The 25,814-nt window shown below is 39.4% G+C and overlaps 1 protein-coding gene across 1 annotated transcript in view; it reads right to left on the minus strand.

The window, feature by feature from the left end:
• Window positions 1–3,328: 3,328 nt before the first annotated feature.
• LOC121517610 (glutamate receptor-interacting protein 2-like) overlaps window positions 3,329–25,814 on the minus strand; it is a 57,560-nt gene continuing 35,074 nt past the window's right edge. Inside the window, exons 12-24 of the mRNA XM_041799512.1 lie at window positions 24,282–24,468; window positions 19,430–19,575; window positions 19,254–19,334; window positions 18,859–18,922; window positions 18,363–18,508; window positions 16,465–16,609; window positions 16,042–16,181; window positions 15,328–15,510; window positions 15,078–15,237; window positions 10,957–11,071; window positions 10,447–10,671; window positions 5,750–5,896; window positions 3,329–5,311 (exon numbers count right to left, since the gene is read on the minus strand). Coding sequence (XP_041655446.1) covers window positions 5,114–5,311; window positions 5,750–5,896; window positions 10,447–10,671; window positions 10,957–11,071; window positions 15,078–15,237; window positions 15,328–15,510; window positions 16,042–16,181; window positions 16,465–16,609; window positions 18,363–18,508; window positions 18,859–18,922; window positions 19,254–19,334; window positions 19,430–19,575; window positions 24,282–24,468 — 1,937 coding nt within the window. The 3' untranslated portion in view covers window positions 3,329–5,113. The remainder of the gene's footprint in view (window positions 5,312–5,749; window positions 5,897–10,446; window positions 10,672–10,956; window positions 11,072–15,077; window positions 15,238–15,327; window positions 15,511–16,041; window positions 16,182–16,464; window positions 16,610–18,362; window positions 18,509–18,858; window positions 18,923–19,253; window positions 19,335–19,429; window positions 19,576–24,281; window positions 24,469–25,814) is intronic.

The following is a 25,814-nucleotide window of genomic DNA, read 5'->3' on the forward strand; positions in this document are numbered from 1 at the left end:
TCTTTTATTCTCTTTGTATGAACATCTCTAATGCATTTATTTCTCATTATCCCTTAAAATGTGCTTTTAAACTTCTAAAACTACCAAAATTATTACCAACAATGTGTATTTTTTAAGGTTTAAACTGATTATCAAGTTGCAAGACTGACATGCTTTTAACTTTTTAGAAATGCAACTCAATTATGATGTAAATCACGAGCTGTATGCAATGATACCAAGAAGGGATATTAAAAGAATTATGCGCTTACAGCAGTTCCAGCAGAGATAGCACAGATGATTTAGATGCAGAATTTCATCACAGTATCATTTTATCTGTCTTGATAAGCCTACAGGCCCTGCAGGAATGATTCTCAGCTGGATACCATTGCAGTTCTTACATTTCAAGATGACTTAACTACAAGTGCTCGGTAGCGTTGCCACAGCCTCTAGTCTTAAAAGTTGTTATAGGAACCGTATCCACTTTGTGCTTCTTATAAAATTTAACTATAAATTTAGATTCTAGCCCACTTAGTAGTTTTGAATGCCCTCCATTAAGTTTATTATACCCCTCTGGCCTCTCTCTGTGGTGTTTGACTCTTGCCCTGCATTTTTTAGGGGGTACATCCTATCATCAATCTAAAACCCCCTGGCAGGTGGTAACTGCATTGACATTTCACCCACAAAGATGGGGTTGGCTTATTTGGGCACGTCTCTGGTGTCCTGCTTTCTGTCCAAGCCTCGAGGAACTGAACCCCCAGAGATTTTAATTCATATCACCTGAACCGTCAACATGAGCTCCTGGGCTCAGGCACTGGAGGAAACAACAGCTTCTAAATCAAAGAGAGAGCACTTTGAGTTATCATGTCACCCTCACTCATTTCTGTTTATTCAGCTGAGTCCCCTGGACTAGGAAGGATGTTAAAAAGATGTGAAAATAGTGCAATTTAAGTATAAAGTACAGTCTTTATAGAACTAGTGTGCACTTTGGAAACAGCTCATTTCTACAGTCATTCTAAAACTGCTCACTTAAAGTGCTAACACTACCTTAGAAATATAAAAGCAAGCTAATGACAAGGAAATACTAGCTCTGACTGCTAACATTTGGTAATGTAAAACTATTACTACTTGAATGATTAAAATGATTGTTTTTTTTAAGCAAATACTATATCAATATACTTTTTTCGTGAAGCAGAGACCATATGTGGGCACATCATGAAGCTCAAATGAGCTTATATTACACTAGCTTATTTATTATCTTACAAGGCTAATATTCTGTTATTGTCCTTTATTGTCCTTTAGTAAGTGTGGCAACGTTTCTTCTACAGCAGAGGAATAAAAGCCCAGAAAGAAACACTAAAATGAGAAACAGGGTTAGCCAAATGTTAATTTAGAAAATGTAAACAAAGTCAACACTTGAATGCTTCTATGAAGCTGATATAAAGCATGTCTAATGTAAGCATATGTAGCATGTTAGCTTAACAACATCCCACACCTTCCCACTCAACTGTGTGGTTGTTAAATGACTTCTACTACCAATTTTTTTCTTTCTTTTTTTTTTTTTTTTGCTGTGGCTATTGTTTTATCCATTTTATTAATACTGTTTATTTTGAGTTATTTGAAAGCTGAAATACCTCAACCTGCTACTGTTATATATTTCATTGTTCTGGGGTTTATTTTTGCACCAAAACCAATTGAAATTCCTTAAATGTACTTGACAGTAAATTAATAAGACATATTGACCCTATTGAAAGAAAACTAGTTACTTGTACTTTTGTGTTGTGTAAAGAAACACACTAGATATACAGTTCATCCAGGATGTATTCTCTCTTTAGTTATGCTACAGCCCTATTCCAAAACTGATTCACAGCCTTTGCCATGGCACTCAAAATTAAGCTCAGGTGCATCCTGTTTTCACTGATCATTTCTACAACTTGATTGGAGTCAACCTGTGATTAATTCTGTTGATTGGACATGATTTGGAAAGGCACAGACCTGTCTATACAATGCCCCCTAGTTGACGGTGCATTTCAGAGCACAAACCAAGCCATGAAGTCAAAGGAATTGTCTGTAGATCTCCATGAGATGATTGTATAGAGGCACAGATCTGGATAAGGGTATAGAAAAATGTCTGCAGCATCGAAGGTCCCAATGAGCTCAGTGGCCTCCATCACCCGCAAATGGAAGTTTGGAACCACCAGGATATTTCCAAGAGCTGGCCACCTGGCCAATCTGAGCAATCAGGGTAGAAGGGCCTTAGTCAGGGAGGTGACCCTGATTGATGGTCACTGACTGGGCTCCAGTGTTGCTCTGTGAAGAGAGGAGAACCTTCCAGAAGGACACCCATTCCTGCAGCACTCCACCAATCAGGCCTGTATGGCACAGTGACCAGACAGAAGCCACTCCTCAGTGGCTTCCGTAGGCACATGACAGCCCACCTGGAGTTTGCCAAAAGCCACCTGAAGGGGGTCTCAGACCATGAGAAACAAAATTCTCCGGTCTGATAAGACAAAGATTGAACTCTTTGGCCTGAATACCAAGCATCTGAAGGAAAACAGGCAACTCTCATCACCTGGCAAATATTATCCCTACAGTTAAGCATAGTGGTGACAGCATCATGCTGTGGGGATGTTTTTTGGCAGCAGGAACAGGGAGACTATTCAGGGTTGAGGGAAAGAGGAGTGCAGCAACGTGCGGACATCTTTGATGGTAACCTGCTTCAGAGCACTCTGGACCATGGACTGGGGCGAAGGTTCATCTTCCATAAGAACAACGACCCTAAGAGCAAAGCCAGGATAACAAAGGAGGGGCTTCGGGACAGCTCTGTGAATGTCCTTAAGTTGGCCCAGCCAGAGCCAAGACTTGAAACTAAATGAATATCTCTGGAGAGATCTGAAAATAGCTGTGCACCGACGCTCACCATCCAGCCTGCAGACGTTCTACAAAGAAGACTGGAAGAAAGCGTCCAAAGACAGGTGTGCCAAGCCTGTAGCAACATTCTCAAAAAGACTTGAGGCTGTAATTGCTGCCAAAGGTTGTTCAACAAAGCATTCAGCAAAGGCTGTGAATACTTATGTACAAGTTATATTTTAGTTTTTTATTTCTAGGGAGTTTGAAAAAGTTTAAAACAATTGTTTGACTTTTGTTAATGGCCTCCTAAAAGCTAGTGACATTTGTGTACGGTTTACTAACAGCCAGTTTTCATTTGTTAACAGTCTAATAATAGCTAGTGTACATTTGTTAAGTTAATTTATTGCTACACCGATAGCTATTCATTACATCCCAAGTAACATGTAAAGGCTGAACAAATAGAGGAAGCCAAACTAGCAGAGTGATAAACCAAAGCCTAATCCAGGGTGGTTTTATAACTTTATTCTCATAAAAAGAAATACATTTCTTACCTTATAATAAATAAAATAACAAAAATAAAATATAAGATAATTCTTTCAAGTTCCTTTGAAACAGTTCCTGTCATACTTAGGGAGGACATGGACATTAACCAAATAATGCAGAGCTGTATTCAGTATTACAGCTCACATCAGGCTCTTATACTGTATGTACTGGAAATAAAAATAAAGCACTGCATACCAGAATACATTATAGAGTAAAATATATGGTACTATACAGTAAATTAATATAAAACCTTAAAAATAGGCCTCTGTATACACATTACATTTAACAGAAGACATAAGTTACTGTCCCAAGGATAATCAGTCTCTAAGGCTCTTCTAACAGGACAGCGCAATTATCTTACAACATCTTCACATTAGCCAACACATGAAACAAAACATGTATCTCACTTCCAGAGGCAGATAGACAAATGCTTTATAAAACAATGTGTCATGTTAAAAAATGGGTCCTGTTGGAGCAAACAGAGATTACTCCATTTTTGTACTGGGAGGAAGAGCTGAGGGCAAACGTGCATGCTCAACATGCTTTTTGGGAAAAACAGCAACTGGAACAAGACTGAAAAACAGTGCAGTCGATGTATTAATACAAGAAAGTAATAAATCACTGTAAAGTGAAGGCATCTCTTGCTCCATTTGGGGAGGGGATGTTAGGAAGTGCTGTGGTGACTGAAAGAAATCACAAGTCATATTGGTGTAATGCCGCTAATAGAAACTGAGATTAAAAAAAGTGAAATGAAACATGAAGAGGTGAAAGTGAGACATGAACTTAAAGGAGAGAAAAACAACACTGTAATGTGCAAATGCAGGATTTGGAAAACAAAACGTGTAGAACGTGGAAGTTTAAATATCTTTAGAAACAGGATGGAAACAAACGACTCGTTTTATCTGAAAGCTGGAGTCTCCCTTGAATCATTTAGAAACACTTTAAACAAAAAGAGCTGAGATCCCTCAGTTAATTTATTTAGATATATGGGTCTTTAATTTCTTGCTAATTACACATGGCAAGTAGCAGATTTTGTCCATTTGGAGGCCCTGTCCTCTCTCGAGGGCAGGCACTGAGGAGAAGAGTGGAAACAAGAACAGTGAGCCAAGTCCTGGCTGAAATAACACAAACATGAACAATGTGGCTTGAACCTCGAGTCTGTTAACACCCAGTGTGTCATATATGTTTAAAGCAATGCATGTCCAAATCTTGTGTGTAGTAAAAAAAACAATAGGAGAATGTTCTTTCAAAGGGAACATGAAGCTCATTAAAGCAAAATATAGTCAATGTATGTGATGTGTGTGCAGCATTAAACTCTCTCCACAGCTGAGGCATGTTTGTTGGCATCCTGGCTCAGTCAGAAGCTATGACTCTGCTGTTATATAACCCTGCATGTGGCTTTGCCTCTGGAGATGGAAGAGGTGGGTGGGTGAGGAGAGGAGAGGAGAGGGGAGGGGAGGGGGTGGGGGGTGCACTGAAGCCAGAGCCTCCTTTTAAAATGCATCATGTGAACACAGTGACTAAAACCGGCAAATGTGAACACATGCACTTGTAACTTTGAGTGAAAGATGCTTTCGGGCAGCTGTTTCTAGATGCTCGGCGTGCTGGACGTTAAGTGTGAAGGTCTGTGCGAGAGGGACAATGTGACAAACTTAACCGTGCGTGAAGGATTTGTGTACGCGTGTGAGGTGTGAGGTTCCAGCGCTGCAGCGTTTTAAAGCTTGTGTTTGTTCCGTCTTTGAGGTCACAGGGCGATGGTGTTGGTCCTGCGCTCTGGAAAGCAGAATAACGAGTTCGAGGGGTCGTCACAGCCGTCGGGCAGCCCGTTGTCTGCCGCTGCCAGAGGATTTCTGCTAATGACCAAGTCCAGGCTGTCTCCTGCTTCTAAGATTAGAGGCACAGTCAGACAACAGTCCAAGTCCCTGGTCCGGACACGGTTCACCTGAAAGATAAGGGTTCATTAAGTCAACATCAACATGCTTCTACTTGAGCATTTCTTTAAAAGAGAAAATAACTATAAGAAAATCAACTGTGAGGCCCAACACAGTATAGAAAATATATCAAAGTTTACATGAAAGCAAAAAATAAAATGATGAATTCAAAGTGTGAATAAAAACAGAACAGAGATTTTCAACCCATATTCAATAGAATAAAACACAAAAAAGATATGCCACACTACTCCTCTTCATTTAAAAAGAGACCTGAGGTCAAGAAGATAAACAATTTTTGCAGCTGTGCTGTGTATAATGTTAATATTCCTATTGAATTTATTGCAATAAAGTAAATGGTCTGACAGGACTGACAGGAATGATGCAAGTGAACAAACTGTCATAATTTCTTTAGTGGTCTTGTTTTCTAATCTATTGAATAAAATCCGTACCTGAAGAATGCGGTCAAAAGGTTTTAACCCCGCTTGGTCAGCAGGGCCATCTGGGCGGATCATGTTAACATAAACCCCTTTCTCAAGGAGCCCGTCGGATACACTGAACCCAAAGTCACGGCTCTCGAGATCTTTCCTTATAGACACCTGAAAATGAAATTAAAATTAGGATTACACAGTTTGAAAAGCACAGAACATATTTAGAAACATCTAGAGACATTTGGTAAAAAAATGGAGCAAAGCAATAGAAAAGAGGCTTTGACTCTGTATAATAAAAAGCATAAGCCAGGAAACAGTTCGCTTAGATTATCACAGCATTTACTACTGGAAGTAAGAGTCAGTCAGACCTACTAAAAAATAAATAAATAATTGACTACCAGTAACCTCTTGTGCATGATTAGCATGTTTTGGCCTTTTTTATGTCTATAGATTGGATGCTAAGCTAACAAGTAGAAGGCTGAGCTTTATTTGGAGCAGCATAACAATATTTTAAATGGCTGTTCAACAGTGATTTAAAACTTATTTACAGGACTGAATATTTGTCTTTATGTGTGTCAACCAGCTGTCCTCTGTATAAATACTAAACAGGTGACGTTTTCACGATCACATGCCTCTGTGTCATTTGTTTCTCCCTAGACTCGAACCTGGTCAATAACAAGGTCAGCAGGTTCAACCACAACAAAAGCTTTAATGTGGAACTTTAGATGTCTTTCAATGATATCATTAGAAGATGTTTCAACTGTAAACAGAGTTTATTTCCACACTACAGGATAGGGACAGGGACTAGCAGCAATGTTACTTAAAGTGATTTAATAATCACCACTTCAAAGGACGTCTTTATGTGTTACAATTCACTTTTGACTGTTTGAATATTCATTTAGGATACGTTTTAAAAATGTAATATTTCACGAATATTTCCACTTTCAGAGATCACGTTTTGGTTTCTCACAACAGATTTACTGCCATCTTTAACTTATAGATACTATTACTTCACTTTATGTGAGAATAATTTATATCTACAGCTAAATTAGTTGAGATTTAACCCCAATTAGATGACAGTATGTAAATTTGCTGCCTGGGGGCTACTGATGACAACAATAATGGAAGAATAGAGATGTGTTGCTCAGCTCTTTCCAGCGTTAGTGATTACTTCTTTTTTTTGAATTGCAGACTTAAAATAGAAAATGCTCTCCATAAGATTTATAAAGGTTCTTTGCAGATGCCATCACACAGCAGCGGAGAATTCCCCTTTGGGGGGCAAATAGTGATTGCTGCATGTTCAAAATGCAAAAACAAACTTTCGTAATTCACAAGCTACTTTTGTGCCCCAAAGGTAGTAAAATATCTTGGCAAAAAAAAAAACAAAAAAGGGGAAAAATAACACATGGAGTTTTTTTCCTCCCTGCCTGCTGCCGGAATTAAGAAAACCTCAGTCTAAAGCCTGAACGGCCAGTGTCACAATGTTTATGTACGGTCAATTTCAAAGTAGTCCGGTTTGGTTTAGGACAGTTTTTTACCATGGTTTAGGACATAAACTCTGATCTTGCCCATGTTTTCTCAGCTGATGTCTGTCAAGTCTTGCTCGTTGTGAGAGGAAATCCGCCTCTTTTAAGAGATCCAGATCATTTGGCTCAGCTCAGTAGAACTGGTTGTTTGGTTCCCAAACAGCTCTTCATTTGGTCACAGGTTGGCTTTTTAAATGTGGATTAAAAACAACAAAAGATGGAGGAAAGTAAACTGGCACTCCAACAGAAGCTGGCCACTGGGACTCACATTAAAGAGCCACTTTGTAGCGGAAGCTTGTTCGTGAACGGCACATCATCACTCAATGTTTATATGGTGGATAGTGTATAATTGTTTAAATCAAGGGCACTTTTGCAAAAAAAATTGAATTTTTTTAGATGTTAAAAGGCTTAGCTAGATTCTTAGCTCAGTACAAGACTCCCAAAGACTCTTGCCTCCCTTCATCTGATTAGAAGATGCTAGACACTAGGAGGCAAGCGCCAGGTAAATCAGTTAAAACTGAAAAAACCTAAACTTTATCATGAAGTGTAGGGATTGTATTCAATGTATGTAGACATTTTTTAAAAACTGCAACGTACAGGTCCCTTTTGAGTAGTAAAGCACCATCTTTCCTCTGATCCCATTCATTTCAAATGACTGTCCCCTGCTTCCTGACACCCAATGGACATTTGGGATCACATGATTGTAAACAACTTATACAAAACAGCAAACAACTGTTTCTGTTTCATGGACGAATTCCTCAGAATGACGGTGAAAAGGTGTTAAGAAGGACCTTCCCGGTTTGTGCTGCAAGCTCCTTGGAAAGCTTTCAAGGATCACTTGCAGCGTATGATAATCGTGGACCATTAAAAGTAAGCCTCGTGAAATATGAATGAAATAAAGCAACAGAATTGTTGAATCTAGTGGTTTACGCTTCCTTATGTTGCTGTTGATGTAACATCCTGCTTTTCCCCACAGATCATTACAATTATAAAAAAGGAGGATTTCCATGGATATTAACTTTTGGAAATATTTAATAAAATTCAGGAACACTACTTAAAATACTGCATATAGAACACAAAATGTTACTATATTATCCATTTCAGTACAAAAATTATAGTCAAAAATTTCTATAGAAAAATGACGCTGTTGACAAAGATACTACTCAAAAATAACTCTGCACCTCTAACTAGTCCAAAGTCCATTTCTGCTTTATATAACTGATAATATCACACTGATTGAGATTTGAAAGATTTGTCATACCCTGTTTCCCTCGTACAAACACAACACATCAACATGCATGAATGACTCCAAATACGACGTCTCAGGGACTGCACTTACACAGTAAGGGGTCACAGCACATGCAGCTGCTGAGCTAATGTTTAATGAGCACTGTGTGTTTTTGTCACACACACAATGCAAGTCCTGACTGGCCGGGTTATCCACTGAGTCCGGTTATTCCGTACCAGCAGGCACGATGAGTCAAGTGGAGGAGTCATGCAGGTATAAACCTAATGATGGGCACATTCCCCCAGGACACTTCTGTTTGTACAACGTTTATCAAGCTGTGAGTGCAGCCGACTGATCATTGACCACATTTAATCCAAAGCAGTGCTTTAGACACAGGCCTGCAAATTAAAGTGCCATTTTATAGTATGTGCTGAGTACAAAAGGAGAAGAAATGGTCTCAGTGTTAAAACATGTTTGAGTTTAGAGGTGAAGTCAAACTTTCAGAATCCCCAGTAAGGTTTTTTTTGGTTCTAGGATAACTTAGAAGTCAGAGAAAATCTCCACTCTCATGATTTTTTTATCCTGGCAGATGCATCCGATACCCCTCCCATCCAAACACATTTGCATCGGTCTGATTCAGTCACAACCATTATTCTAACATCAGGGTGCGCTTACACACTGTTAAAGCATTTTCCTGAACAACCAAGATGGCCGCTTCTGATAGGATACTTCATAAATCTGCTTTCATGTCAGTATTGAAAAATCCAGACCCTTGGTCATGTTGATGTAGAAATGGTAAATGTTGACTGCAAAATGATGTCACACCTAAAATGAGCACATTTTAAAAGCTTGTTGAAGTCACCCTTTACTTTTCCCATATACCTAGCTGTGAATTACCAAGAAATCTGTTCATTACTACCAAATAATTAAAACATTGGGTCTGTAATCTAAAACATGCATGAAATTATATTATTTCATCAATATGGATAATACAGAAATGTTGACCTTCTGGAAAATGTATGCACTCAGGATCTGGTTGGAGCTTCTGCTGCATCAATGCAACATGGCATGGAGCCAGTCAGTCTGTGGCACTGCTCGGGTGTTACAAAGCCCAGTTTGCTCTGATAGCAGCCTTCAACTTATTATTTTAAATCTGGTGTTTCCCACCTTTCTCTTTCCAACCCCAAGATTCTCTATGTGGTTCAGGTCAGACCAGTTGGCTGGCCAACCAAGCACCAAAATATCATGGTCAGTAAACCAGTTTCTGTTAGTTTTGGCTTCACTGTGGTTAGGTACCATGTCCTGCTGGAAAAGGAAATCAGTATCTCCATAAAGCTTCTTAGCAGATGGGAGCATAGAGTGCTCTAAAATCCCCTGGTAGACGGCTGACAGCGTTGACTCTGGACTTGATAAAGCCAATATGACCAATATGAGCAGAAAACATGGCACCTCAACCCATCACTGACTGGAAACTGAAACACTGGAGTTTAAGCACTTCGGATTCTGGATCTCTCTGATCATCCTTCAGACTCTGGGACTTTAATTTCCAATTGAAATCAGAATTTAGTTTCATCTGAAAACAGGACTTTGTACCACTGAGCAACGTCCAGTTCTTTTTTGTCTTAGCCCAGGTGGGACACTGACAATGCCGTCTGTCATTCAAGATTTCATTGACACTATAAACACAGCACTTGTAGTCCATTTCCTGGTTACATCTGCGTGCCATAGCTCTTGATCCACTGACTCCAGCAGATACAATAAAAACAAGAGGTGCTGTCAATGACTGGCTCTTATTACTGAGCTGAGCCAGAGCCAACATTCCCATCACTTTGAGCAAGGCTGAACAGATCGTGACTGTGGAAACAAGCAAGATCAGGATTTACCTTGCCAAACTACAGGGTAAGGGTTACCCTAACCTGAACCAAACTGAGCCTCTTGATGAAAAAACACGGTAACAGATGTACCTTATGCAGTGCCAGAGTAGTGGGGGACAACATATCAGATGGGTTCCCTTTGCCCCGGGATGGTGCATCCCTGGCTCCAGAGGACTGGTTCAGGTTTGTTTTGTTCTTAGACTCTCCGTGGACTCCCTCCCGCTTGATGGGACTAATGTCAGATTGAAACATGGAGTCGTCGTTGGTCTTGGTCTCCTCTAGGTACAGACTAAGAGCACTACCTGTCATGGATGCCTGAAAGAATGTGAAATAAAAATGGATTTTCAGACATTTGGAGAGAGAGAAGTCATCATAAAATGCACAGAGCCTGATGATGGAAAAGCCTTCCTGGGTCAGTGTGGCAGCAGGTGCCCGGCCTCTCTTGTCAGATTTAATAACAGATTACACTCAGATTATCATAATGCTTCATCTGGCTTGTTCACTTAGGCAAACGCCGATCTATGGATACACGAGTAGGGCACAAGGAAACTGGAGCAGGAGGAGGAGGAGGAGGGGGAGGAGAGGTCAGGTGAGGCCTACCTCCAGCTCCCTGAGAATCTCCGACTGGCCGCAGGTCTCGAGGTCCTGCAGAGCCTGGGACCAAAAGCTGTCTTCCTGGTTCAGGGTGCCATGGCAACGAGGGGGGCTGACGAATCTATGACAACGCAGGAACCAGAACATGAGAGCAGCCCTGCGATCCTGTCGCCGGTGCAGCATGGGAAATGCAGTTTTTTCGTTCTGGGTGCTGGATAATCCTCATGGGAAAATCTCTCAGGACCTCACTGAGGATTTTACTGTATGATCTCTTATTTGAAGCAGCTCGAATGCTGAGGAATCCGTTAGATTAGACAGAGCCTTTAAAAGAGTTCAATTTCATAAAACTAATGTCACCCAAAAAAAGAGCAGGACACTGAAAGCATGTGACACAAAGTTCAGTAAAAAAAAGAAGTGTGACGAGACAGATAAGGCTGATGTATCCTTGGGCGCTTTAGATGCTTTCAGAGGAAATGTTTTTGTTTGTTGTGGACAAGGGGGTGACACAAAAAAGATGCATCTATGTGAAACACCAAAGAGCTCGTGGGCAGTTAGTAAAGCAGATGAGAGAGAGAATACCTGAGAAGGAAGAGAAAAGGACAGTTTGGAAAAGCACAAAACAGGAAAGCATACGACATAAAATGGAGAGACAATCAGTCATGCAGTGCACTTAGAATAGTCAAGGAAAGAAAGAGGGAAAAGGACAGTTTAGGATATTCAGAGGTGGAAAGTTAGGCATATAGTTTACTTGAAATGAAAACCATTACAAAAATTAAGAAAATATAATCCTGTTTAAAAAATGAGTATAGTAGTAGACTGTGGCAGCTATTCACAAGTTCTACATGATTAAGTTTGAACAGGATCTCTAATTTAGGTTAACACTAACATTTTAGAGCTTAACCACTTTGTCAAGACACAAACATGGTTACCAGTTTATACATTTTTCTTCATTAGCCGTTATAAATTTGGTGTCATTACTGTTTTTTATATTTGGTGGTGTAGTGCCCTGCGATCCCCCTGCCCTTCCACATATCTACACAGTAAAAACTGGAGTGTTAATTTCTCAGTGTTAAGTTGATTTAACTCCCTAAGTGTAATTTTAACTCCACCCTGAGTTAAGTGGTCTTCAGTGTTGGAGTTGTTTGACAGTCTTGATCCCACCGACACTACAGAGAGTCACTTGATGTAAGCTCCGCCTACTTTCATTTTAAAATTTGAATAATTTTCCCATGATGTCCTCATGCGGAGTGTCCATATGTGTTTTAGATGTTTTGAATTGTGCTTGGATATGTTTAGATGATGCCTATTGTAAAGTAATCTTTGCTTGGAGTCTTTTGTTCATGTTTCTGGTGGGTTGCTGAAGATTTTTAAGTTTTTAAACTTTCCACCATGAGTGAAATTGTTTTCTGAGTGACTACCTGCTAGTAGCAGCAAACCAGTATGTGTGTGAAGCAACAGGGCTGCATGAGTGAGCAAAGTGTAAACGCTTATCACTTATCATAAGTCTCAATTATGTAACAGTCTTGTTAAATTACCTAAATATTTCACTTAAGCAATTGATTGATTATGTTATTATTATCAATCTGCTGAAACACATCAGAAAAGAATGATCTCACTACGGTGTTATAAAACACCTTCATGTGTTGAAAAGTAACACTTAAATACTACGATTTATCACTATTGGAGAACTATATAAACTCAGCTTAGGTGTTAAATTTAACACTTTGGGAGTTGAATTAACACTGACAAAGAGTTGATTTGTTATTACTGAAGCATAGATAACTAACACAACTGGGAGTAATTTTTACACTCCTCAGAGTTGATTAACCTGCAGTGTTAAGTTTTATTAACACTGTACAGTGTTAGCCAGTGTTCATTTTTTACTCAATTTTGAGTTAATTTTACTCTGAAATTTTAACACTGGGCAAAGAGTTAATTTAACACCAATTCTGATAAGTACCAAATACACTCAGACACAGTGTTAAATTTAACTCTTTAAGTGTTGATGTAACACTGCAAAATTTGCTGTGTATGTGGAGGCATTAAGCAGGAGCAGCGCAGGTTCTTGCTCTTCCTGTGCCTACAAGGAAAGCCTAAGGCAGGGAGAGAAGCAGCCCACAAGACTCTGCATCAGTGACAACAGGATGACATTGGTTCAGTCAGATAAGGCAGAGAGGAGGAGCTGGAGTAGAAGAGGGTTGCAAAAAGCAGCTTGTAGAGAAAACAGTGAAGCATAGCCAGGCTAGATCAGTTTAAATAGCCAATGATGAAGGCTTGATTGAGATCAGATGATCTCCATTATATGGCCGTGCTTTACTTTGTGGTCTGTCTGAACTAATGCTATATTTTATGTCACTTTTGACAGGACTGGGGACACTATTTAAATTGCTAATACCACAAAAGTCCCAGCCATGACTTCACTTTGGTGAGGCTTACATACCAGTTTACCTGCAGTAATGGAGAATCCTTTTTATTACACCGTAGGATTAAAGTCTATAAAAGTATGGACAGTCTTACGTATTTTTTTATGTGTTTGGGTCAGTCTTAAGGCCATTTGGAGAGTGAAGGGCAAGAATCTTTTGTAATCAATATGATTGCAAATTAACTACTATCAGTTAGTTCTCTTTCTTTATCTATATAGAGCTCAACAGTGCCCGCCCACTTTTTTGACAGTGCTGGTTCTGTCTGCGAAATCCGCTAATGCATGAACCAGGCTATCAAGCTACTTGTATACTCATGACTGTAAAACATTTGATTTGGCACAAAAATGGCATGCTAAAACAGAGAAAAGGGCAAAGGTACAAGACTGTGTGCATATTTCTTCACAAGGAGGAACTACATATCCCACAATCCATTGCAATTCATTTTATTTGATGTTTAAAATAGTTTTTTCAAAACCAAATATGTACTTCTCTTCTACACTTACTGTTATTGCAGTGTTTACATTTGAAATGATAATATGAAATGTAATAAATCAATCAAATATGACACATTTGAGATGTAATATGTTATAGTTTGCCTATTTATTGCTTCATAGTGTGTCAGCATGTACTGTTGCCAGCTTTTGTTTAGGGGCTCTGTAGACATTTCCATGGTAACCAGAGACTATCAATCGGAGGTGTTGCAGTGACACTCAAGGATTGTAGGTATTGCAGTATTTTTGGCTGAGATCATGAAAAAACTGTTTTTCTTAAGACGAGGTTGACATCTTAAGAAGCTTGGTCTTGTGCTGGAGCATAAATTATTGTTTCACACTCAGGTAGCTTGTGGTACTCTTAATAATATGGCTAATAATCAAGTCCATTATGGAAAAATGAATGGGAATTTACTTGTGGAACCACACATTTTAGCTCTGTTATGAGGATCACTGTCAGTCAGTGTTCTGGGGCTGTAATGTAAGTTAGAAGAAATATTTTCACATTGATTAACACAATATTTTATATCAGGATTAGGAGAAGTCTGTTCTGACAGGATGACTTGAAGTTTAGGAAGGAGCAGATGGTTTTTACCAGCAGTTTTATCACTTATGGGTTTGTCTTATTAAATAGTTTGATAAAGGCTGCTATTTTGAGGAAAATACATTTACCTTTCCTCTAAGAAAATATATACAGTATATTTTTCCAATTGCAGGCTTCAGTCAGTTAAGTAAATGTGTATTTCTTATGTGTCATATGAAAACTACATTTCAGTTGAGTGTTCACCTCATGCAGCCCACTTCTCTGACCCACTTCTGTCCTGATAAAATTGTCTTAGAACTTCTGTTTAGTGTCTTTTCTTGCAGTTATTGTGACATCCTCTCACAGAACCAATGATAATTGGCATAATAATTGAATATTAAAAGAAAACTTGATTCAAATCAAATACTTTTCAAGATTTGTCAAAAGACAATCAGACGTACAAGCCCCATAAAGTGAACAAGCGTAAAATAACATCAAATTTAGAGTACTCAAGTAAATCATCATCATCATTTAAAGAAACGTTTTTTTTTTTTTTTAAGAACTGACTTTCCACCTCTGGATATTTTTCAAATGAAAAGAAGTCCTACAGCATGACATAAAAACAGTTAAAACTACACAGAAATTAAACAAGTTGATAAGAAGTATTTCTCAGGCCTGTGTGCTGCTTACCCAGGTATCTTGTCCCACTCATCCTCAGTAAACCTCCCATCATACAGTGACGAGTGGTGTAGCAGGCCAGCAGAGCTTGAGCTGGTTTGGCTCCTGTGCTGCGTACGGCGCCAGTCGCTCGGATTGAGCAGAATATCAGACGCTTTGTGAAGATATGTCCCTAAAGAATCAAGAACATCCATTGACCTCATTAGTACTAGAAAGGCAAAGGGGTCGTTTTTAAACAGCAGCCGTCCCGTGGATGACTCACCCTGGCTGCTGTAGCCTGCATCGAACCCTGAGCTATCCCAGGAGCTCATGGCAGAGTCTATACTGGGCACAGTGGCAGAGTAGATCTCTGAGTGTTTACTGGTCTTTGGGAAGTCTGTCAGATCATCCTCGATGTCACTTAAAAACGCAGCCTCTCTGTCTGCGAGGTGGCGTCGGTCAGAACCTACAAATGAACGGTGAGTTATATCTAGATGGCCAATTTCCCTTTGTAAATAAAATCATTTAAAACTGTATCTTTTAATTACTCAGACTATCTTTGTCAAATGTTAAGATTAGTTTGATGATCTGAAACACTGAATTGTGACAAATATGAAAAATAAGAAACCACGAATGGGGCAAAATACTTTTCACAACATTGTAAATATGATAGTTTCCAGGTAGCCTGACCCCAATCTTTTTCAAAAGACAAATAACCATTCATTTTCATTTCTAAGTACCTGTTTCAAAAAGCAAAATTCAATGATAAAAAGGAACACTGACCACAGGGTCACCCACTCACTGGGAAGAAGGCTCCAGGCATGAATATGAAAGGAATTGCCAGCATGCTAATGAGGCTCCTTTTTTCATTACTTTCTTTTGATGCATTCTTAAATGCAAAATGTAGCATGAGTTTCAACTCTATATACATTTGTAAGATTGTTTAACCCCCTATGATTGACTTAATAATTATTAAATTGACAAAAAACAAACATACGGTCAGCCTGTTTTTTGATCTTCAGTGTGACGGACTCTCCAGCCATCTGCAGGAGATGGATGGCCTCACTCAGTGGTTTTCCTTTCAAACTGACCCCATTGATGGCCAAGACTCGGTCACCAATGTGGATGGCCCCGGTCCTATGGGGTCAGGAGAGCAGAAGAGACAGAGATGCCAGATTACACCAGACAGTACCGACACACCGGCTGGGGTAAGCTGTCGGGCTGCCAGAGCGCCGACTGAGACAGGAAACAAAGAGGTTACTTGTTACAGAAAAAGACCAGACAGCCATTGTTTAGAGTTGTTTATAGTTTAGAGAAAATGCAGAACTCATTTGACCCATAGCCCAATTTTAGGCATCAACATCTCTTTAAATAACTACCCAGACCCCCTGAGTGTCACTCCTTAACCTTGCCCCCTCACCTCTCAGCCAGGCCTTTCTTGGTGAGGCCAGAAATGACAATGGGGTCAAAGGGCTCCTCTGTGCCTGAAATGGTGATGCCCAAAGGTCCGTTATATCTCTTCAGCTCAACTGTGTAGATAATAGAGCCTGACATCTCCAACTCATCTGCAGTACAGAGGAAACAGAAGATACATTTGATGACACAATATACATAAATGTCTGTGCTGACAAACAACTACAGGACCCTATATTTTTATCTTATTCTCATTGCACTGATTAAGAATATTTCTGAGTGGAATGCTTTATAAACTGTAAATTCTTTAAAAGTTTTGACATTACAAAACCTCTGAATCTGTCATCTTATACTTTCAGACATGTTATGGGTGTAACAGTAAGCAGGTCATAATGTAAGGGAAAATACAATCACAAGATAAAGCTGAGGGGCCATAAGATCAGAGATAAGGGTAGAGAAGTTCAGCCGTGCCAATTGGAGATTATTTTCAGTGCCGCCCCCCCCCCCCAAATATACCCACTTGTTTTTCTGAAAAACAAGATGATTGTACACTTTCGGCCTTGAGCTACAGTCTGAATGAATCATGTGAGAAGTTTAAGATAAGAATCACTCTTTGGTTGAGTTACATTAACCAAGGGAAATTCAACAATGGTTGGGGGGGGGGGGGGGGGCATCTGTGTAGGTTCTCATTCATCATTCATTCATTTTATGGTAGTCCAAATCTTAATTTTAATCCAAACACCTAAAATGCTATATTTTTGTTACATTTTGGCTCTGTTCCACAGAGTGTTTAATAAGATGGACAGAGTAATAGCCATCCAGGAGTGAAGCAAACTAATGTAGAGCTCCCTTTGCTGACTAGCTTCAGTCCTTAAAAGGAGGTTGACATCTTACAAAAATGTCTTCTACAGCAGCATTTACTATCATTTTACACGCAGGTAGCTTGTGGTAAGTCTAACGGGGCTTTTCCATTGCTTTGAGCAGCTTGGCTCTATTTGGTTTGACTCAGGACGGCAGCCCAGCACAGCAGGGGATTTGCTTTTCTACCACAACTTCAGTAAGCATTGTTTTGTTCCACCAGAAGAAGAAACACTATTAGGATGGCCACTGTTTCTATTTCAAAGTGTCTTCTTCTTCTTCTTCTTTTAGTAATCCAGCAGGTATTTCAGTTTGGTGCAGCGGTTGCCACTTAAACACGTCTGCATTCTGGGATCAGCTTGGAACCCCAGTGAGGCCAAACTGGTAAATCAGCATGGTTTGGTTTCAGTCAGCATGCCCAAATGTTATACTGAAAAGCACCATAGTTTTGATATTTTTGACATTATGGTGGATAATCTAATCTGCTATAGAGAAAATGAATGAATGCTGTTGAGCTGTATAATGGGTAATATATCTGGTGATTTAAGGTAGTGGTTCTCTACCAGTGGGTCGCAGAGCTGTCTTCAGTGGGTCATGAATGTGTGCCTGGAAAACATGTGCGAAAAAGTAAATGTCGTACAGAAGCCCTAGTGATTATACACCCATGCCTTGTCTATATCTTAATGTACTCTGTTTTGCCATCATAACCGGTAAACTTGAGTTGTTTTCTTGTTGTTTGTGTTATCTTGGGTCAACAAAGATGGTTTTTACCTCATTTAATGTGTTCATTTCTCTCCACCACAACCAAAGAGTTTCATGTTAAAAGGGGGAAGGGAGTAAAATAAAAAGTCCTCCCAGGGTTTCTTTAATGATGTCCTTCCTTTGTTTATTCATTGGTTTTGTTCCATCTAAAGTCCAAACTGCAGCATTTTTCAGTGTATGACTTTCAATGTTTGAAAATTTGGGTTGTAATTTCTTATTAAGGTGGTGCTGGTGGGTCCTGAAACTAGCCCAGTTGAGAACCACTGTTTTAAAGGTTGTATGTACCAATGTTGTCCTCATCTTTCTGGATCCGGAGTTTGACCATGTCTTCGGCCTGATCCAGGACGTGCATGGCGTCCTCCATGGTGCAGTTCTCCAGTCGTACGCTGTCTATGGCGAGCAGCCGGTCTCCAGGCTCCAGAGTGCCTGTTCTGCAGGGAACAAAGAGGACAGAGAGACCCTACTGTTAGCCAGGGGCATGAAGAGAGGTTCTTTTTCCTTCTGACTCAATATGAGAATCCTATTATCACAGTGTCTCAGTGGGATCCTTTGGGGTGACCCTAACCTCACCCTCAGCCTAATCAACACTGAGCCCTTCTGAAATGTGTCTGCTGTGCCCTACTGATCCAGTTTTGATAGCTCAATCCAATTAGGCTCGTATTACACAGTGGATCCACCAAACAATTTTATTTTGTTCCTCTGTAATCCCATATAAGCCTGCCCTGAAATTAAAGCCTCACACCTTTAAAGACAAACTTTTCTTCTCATTTTTGATACATACCTGTGTGCTATGCTTCCTTTGCGGATGTCAGAGATGATGAGAGGTTTTCCAGGTTTCTTACTTGCTGTGAAAAGAAGGAAAAGTATTGTTATACAAGTATTCATGATAAAACTGTGTTTAAACAACACTTTTTCAACTCCTTTGCTTTGGCCTTACGCTGCAGTCTTAGCTTCTTGTTGATGTTATTTTCTAAGAGCAAAAAAGGTCAATGATGAATGCTGGTACAGGCCTGTATTATCCAGAGGTAATGAGGTATGTGCTCTCATTGTTTTGCAAGCCTGAATTTTATGGATCACAGAACATTGATTCAAAGGAGATTCATTCTGTGTGGCCTCCAAGGGGAATGTGTACCAACACTGCCCCCTGCTGTACGCCTCTGAGCTAATCAAACTCACCACTGATGGTGATGCCCAGCTCCACTCCTCTCCTCTTTGGTAGTTTGACGTGGAAGGTGCCGCTGCTGGGAACCACCGACTCTATTCAGATAAAAAAAAAAAGGAAAGACAACTCCAAGTAATGCATCACAAATGCACACATAAAGACATAGATTATAATAATAGAAATATTATACCTGCAACATCAAACTCAACCTCCACTGTGACTTTATTAGCCAGAGCTGAGTCTCTGAGCAGCTGGTGGGCTTCTTCCAAAGTGCCATCTTCAGTCGGGATCCCGTTAATGGACAACAGTCGGTCACCGACTTGCAGTAGCCCACACCTGCACACATCAGATGGAAAATACACAAAATAGCTCATCAGTACAGGATAAAATCCTGTGAAAACCTGAATTTCATACAATTAAAAAAGACACGGCTTAGTCCAAATGTTCTGCCATATTTTATATATTGAATAAATGTTGTATGTTGGTCCCACCTCCCTCAGCAGAATAAAAGGCTGCTGTTAATATGCCGTCTCACAAATGTCACAATGAGTACTTTAAAGTTGTGGACTCCAAAACATTAATAAGAAGCACTGGCGAACTGATGTGAAAACCCACTCGAGCAATAGTGTGTGCAGCTCATGTACTGCAGGAGGTTTTTTAAAAATATGCTGTAACCAAGATTTGAGGGCTCTGAATATTAAAGCAATATCTATAAACATACACTATATGGACAAAAGTTTTTTGCCATTTGACCATTACACCAAAAAGGCTTGTAATGACCTTGTATTCAAATACATGTAATTTTGCAGCTATGAGAGCCTCCACTCTTCTTGGAAGGCTTTCCACAGAGTGTGTCTGCAGGAATTTTGTGCACATTCATTCTGTAGAGCATTTATGAGGTCAGGCACGGATGTTGGACAAGAAGGCCTGGCTCACAGTCTTCATTCCAGTTCATTCTGAAGATTCTTGATTGGGTTGAAGTCAACACTCAAAGTGTTACTTCCTGTCACATTAAAGTGCACTTTCAACACTACACCATTACATCCATTCAAAGCTATTTTTATTCTTCCATATTTTTCCAATGCAAATGAGTTTACTAAACAAATTTAAGTGTCTGCATGCAAGAACGCAAGTGTGAAGCTCACTGTTGAAGAATGCTCTTTCACATAGAACAAATGGACTTTTGGATGCCTTAGTCCTTCTTACTAGTATTTCACAGGCAGGACGCGACCAACTCAGTGAATAATTTCATTCATGGTGCAGAGGGTTTTAACATCAAAAACAAGAATATTCCATCAGAAACATGAACAAAAGATCCCAGCAGTGATTCAATGTGCAACAGACAACATCTAAACACATCTAAACACTCTGCCCAAGGGAATAATGGAAAAACTGCCAACATATACAGATTTAAAATGGCAGTAGGTGGAGCTTAGATCAACTGACTTTAAATGGACTTGGATGGAGTTAATTTTTTTTTTTGGGAGTTAAATGAACTTAATGCTGTGATATCAACACTCCCAGTTTTACTGTGTACTTAGGGCAGGGGTGTCCATACTATGGCCCAGGGGCCAAATGTGACCCATGACTTTTTGAAGAGGAGAATTTATTGTATTTTTTTGTGATTAAATTGAGACCACACTGTAAACAACAAACCTATTGGCAACCAAAGTAAGGATATCTTGGTTTATAATACACACAGACTTATTGGTAAGGCAAAAAGCAGTTCCAGAGGCAGAGCTTGATTTCACTAACTTTAATATCCTCAAGGTGACGTATATGAAAGTGGCCCCTCCATCCTTATATAATTTGGCTCTCAGTGGAAGGACGTCTGTACATCAGCCTTTTTGACACATTTTTTCCCAGCACACATTTGCAGCCCACTGAAAACAGCTCTGTGACCCACTTTTGGGTCCCAGCCCACCAGTTGAGAACCACTGCTTCAAGGCTTTTGGTCTTGTGAAATTGTTTTGTCTTAAACTGTTGGATGTTTCTGTTAGAAATCCCACCCTCTTCAAGAAAAACCTGACAGGGTAACAAAGTCTGCATCAAAAACAGATATTTCCTCTTAAAGGATCTCCAAAAAGAATAAAGTAGATAAACATCAGTTTGTAACTCTGTTTACTACAAAAACAACCTTCTAGTGTGGTCAGCATGCCCACACAAGTATCATCAAGACTTGTACCTCTGCTTTCAGTAAAATTATTCTGACGAGTGACACACTCATGCCATCTGACACTTCATGTCACGTAGGCTGAATGCTTAAAATGCCATCTATAGCATGAAATATAGCCTCCAGGCTGAAAATAAACACGCTGATCACTGACCTGACATGAACTTTACAAGTCACTTCAACAAGCCGGCGAATATTCAAAGAGAAAACATGTAACAAATATCACACATCTAATCAGACCCCTCATTACAAGGGCAAACACCGCCACACTGTCAACTGTTATTAATTCACTACCCACTGCTGCTCGTTAACCTCATGTGGAGGCTGAGGCACCAACATCATGGGCCGATGCTGCACTTGAGTCACTCCTGTGTAACTGCTCCTGGAATAATTGTGGGGCAAGACCCCAGGAAGAAGACCCTGCACAGCCCGCAGACACCATCATTAATCTTAAAAGACAAGGACAACTACAGCATGCTGGTCTGATCAGAGCTGTGTGTTCATTAGAGTGCAACATGTATTCTGATCAATAGCACACTACACACCAGTACGTGAGGGGCTTCTAACTAGGCTATTGTTTTTATAAAACACTAAATCACAGCAATGGTGTGAAACCTAACCCACAGTACCAGTGTACATCAAACTAATGCTTTGTTTACAAAGAAACAGAGGGATAGAAAGACGGATGAACGGCAGCAACATGTTCAAAAACCAAGACAATATAGAGAGAAGCTGGCACAATCGATTCCTTAAAGATGATTCATGCTAAATCTCATCTGCATTAGTCTGAAACACGTCCAGTGACTAACTGTCGCTATGAATAGTGGAAAATATTCTTTGACCTCATGGCATTTTGCACTTGACCTCCCTCGTTAAAGAGATAAACGAACACCACAAGAGAAACAAGAAGTAATATTTGATCCCCTTACATTAGAGAGGATGAAAATTAAAGTGTCTTTTTTAACAAAGGTTGACTTTTAGGCTAGCTAAGGGCTTTAAGGAACTATAGTGCTACTGTGAGGCTAAAGGTTAACATCAGCATGCTAACATGCTACATATGACAATTCCAAACCGCAGATGTCAGCGCATGTCTTTGGGGATATCTTTTTATCAGCCAAAGTACGACACAAATCAACGTTGATTAAGATCTGTCCTGCATCAATGTCTTGACAATCTCTCTAGGATTCAGAATTTCCAACCTTGTGGTGGTGCTACAAGTGAGGAGATGACTCAAGTTAATTTGATTATAAGAAATCATCCTTTAGGCCAGGGCTGTTCAATTACAAAATCAGCTGGGCCAAATTTTAAAATCAAGAAATGTAACTGGGTCAGACATGTTCGGCGCTCAGTAAGCAGCTGCTAATGCCAAATTTGGAACCATTCAGGTCAATTTGATAAAAATTATGCACTTTCTTTCATAGTCACCCTTTTATATTTGGCAGCATGACAAAAGCACATCAAAAAGTGCATAAAAACACAACAACAGAGCTGTATTTGAGCATAACCTGAGGTAGCACAAATGTTATAAAATAAACAAAGAAAAAATTAAATGACGTTCTGTAAATAATATTTTTGGTCACATTTTACCCAGGCATATCTTAACCCTCAGGCATCACTTTCATTTACTACCCTTTAAAGCCATTAAGGACAAAAATGTCCACCTCCTAAAAACTGCTTTAAAAACTTAACAGATTAATAGGAGAAATATGAAAAAACTGAAATCACATTGAAATTTATTCTGACCCTTTCAGACCCAACAACTGATATTTAAGCTCAGGTTCCTCCAATTTCTCTTGATTGTTGCTGAGATGTTTCTACACCTTGATTAGAGTCCAGCTGTGCTAAATTAAATTAATTGGACCTGGTTCGGAACGACACACACCTCTTGATGGAAGGCCTCACAGATGACAACGTATATCAGAGCAAAAACCAAGCCAAATGAGTAGATTTATAGACAAGTACTCTTACTTTTACTTGAGTGAAATTTTATCAAAGTAACTGTACTTTTACTTAACTGTGATAGTCCTGTTCTTCTTCCACCTCTGATAATCTTTAAGAAAATTCATCTTCGATTATATTGTGTTTATCTTAAAGTGGCACAGGGCTATCCCAGAAAACTAAACTAGATCGAGGTCATTGTGATCAGCATTTAACTTTTTGAACAACTCAGCCCTCAAGTTGGGATGCAGGACACTGGATTTTTTTGCCAATATCCAATATTTTGCCAATGTTTAGACCAATATATTTATATAAGTAGTTTAGACCTAAAACTTTAATTCCTAAAAACACATGGAAGTTTAAGGATTAACAAAGGAACACACGTCAAGTCCTCTAAACTCAAAATTTAAGGAATGAGGTTGAATAAAGACTTTGATGTAGGTCTGCATGCCCTGCCTTAATCTATCTTATTTGCCAATATTTACAGCCAATATACACACTGTAATACCCTCAAGGCACATAGATAAAGTCCTTTACAATTACATGGGTGACACTAAAATTTTTGATCAGCTTTGAGAACATTTGTGAACCAGCTGAGCAACCAACTAGCTGTTAGCACTGCTAAAAAAAATAACTATTTTACTTTACTTGCTTTTTATCATGCAAACTCTAAGTTTTATCTGCGTTTAATCATTTTATCACCACTTAATTCATCTGGTGACCCCTTTTTACTACTCTCAGTTTCTAGTACCAGTGCGTTAGACAGATGCAGTCCTGAATCGCATGCCTTTGTGTGAAATACTCATTGAGACACCAGGCTAAAATTAGCTGTTTTTTCACATGTGGCTGAATGATTAGCACTGGGGCTGTTTGGTTGAAGGTGACTCCCTTTATGATATTTGTTTACTTGTTAGGTGTCTCAGCGTGTTACCTCTCAGCAGGGCTGTCGGGCTCAATAAAGCGGATGACTGGGGGAGCAGACAGGGTCTCTGTAGCGAAGACACCCCCCTGCAGCTGGATCCCAAAACCGGTGAGTGGATCCCCCCTCAGGACAACCTCGCTTGTTTCCACGTGAAAAATCTGCCCTCCTGGACCGACAGAGCTGGACGCCAGAGACACTGTGGGACAGAGAGAGGAAGGGGGTGGGTCATAACAAAGAGAGATATTAGCAGAGAAGTGGGGAGTAAATGTAGCAAAGAAAGGGATTGTGTTGGACAAAACATGGTAGAGGGTAAGGGGAACAGACATGCACCCACAGAGAGGACATGGGAATGGGAGGGAATTAGTCACCTCTCAGAGTTTGCGTCAGTCATGCTAACATTAGTGATCAGTCAAATCCGTTCACATGCTGAGGGGGTGAAAATGAGGGGAAGGTAGCTTAACAAAGCTGTGAACATTTTAAAAAGGTCAGAACACCTAAATTACTAAATAACGCCCTTAGCTCTCAGTTAGCCTAAAACTTTAGTCCTTAAAACACACTTTAAAGTTAAGTTATGGAAGTAAACCTATTCTTAATCCATGTAACAAGATGGCCAATATTCATAGCTAATAAAGTAAAAAATTTACAGCCTGTAAGGCTGAATTTTAGGGCCAACATAGGCCATTATTTACAGCCAACAGGACTGAAATCTACAGCCAGTATAGGGTGATATTAACAGCTAATATAGGCCAATATTAACAGCCAGTGTAGTCTTCTATTTATAGCCTCTGTAGGCCGTTGTTTATAGCAAATATAGGCTGGTATTTATAACATATATAAGCTGAAATTTAAAGTAAATATAGGCTGACATTTACATCAAATAAAGACTGATATTTACTGCAAATATAGGCTGACATTTACATCAAATAAAGGCTGATATTTACTGCAAATATAGGCTGACGTTTATAGCAAATAAAGGCTGTTATTTAAAGCAAATATAGGCTGACATTTCTAACAAATAATGGCTTATATTTACATCTAATATTGACCATTTCCAACCAATATAGGCCAATATAAATGGCTAATTAATAAATGGGCCAATTTTTACAGCTAATATAGGGAGAAATTTACAACAAATACTGGATAATATGTGCAGCTAATGTAGGCCAGTATTTGCAGCATTTATGGGCTAATATGTACAGCAAATACATACTGAATTTCACAGCAAATAGAGAGCAATATTTACAGCAAAAATAGGGTGATACGTGATGCGAATACACACCTATATTACTAGACAATATGGGCAGATATTTAGAGCAAGGGAGATATGTGATGCTAATATAGGCAGATTTTTGCAGCCAATATAAGGCCTAAATTTTTATTAACGACCAGTATAGGCTGATATTTTCAGCAAATATAGGATGAAATGTGCAGCCAGTTTAGGCCTAAATTTATAGCCAATATAATATTTACAGCAAATATAGGCTGATATTTAAAAACAATATAGGCTTAAATTTACAACCAATATAGAATAATATTTACAGC

Source organism: Cheilinus undulatus, linkage group 11 (assembly GCF_018320785.1).
Source record: "Cheilinus undulatus linkage group 11, ASM1832078v1, whole genome shotgun sequence".
NCBI classification, from domain to species: Eukaryota; Metazoa; Chordata; class Actinopteri; order Labriformes; family Labridae; genus Cheilinus; species Cheilinus undulatus.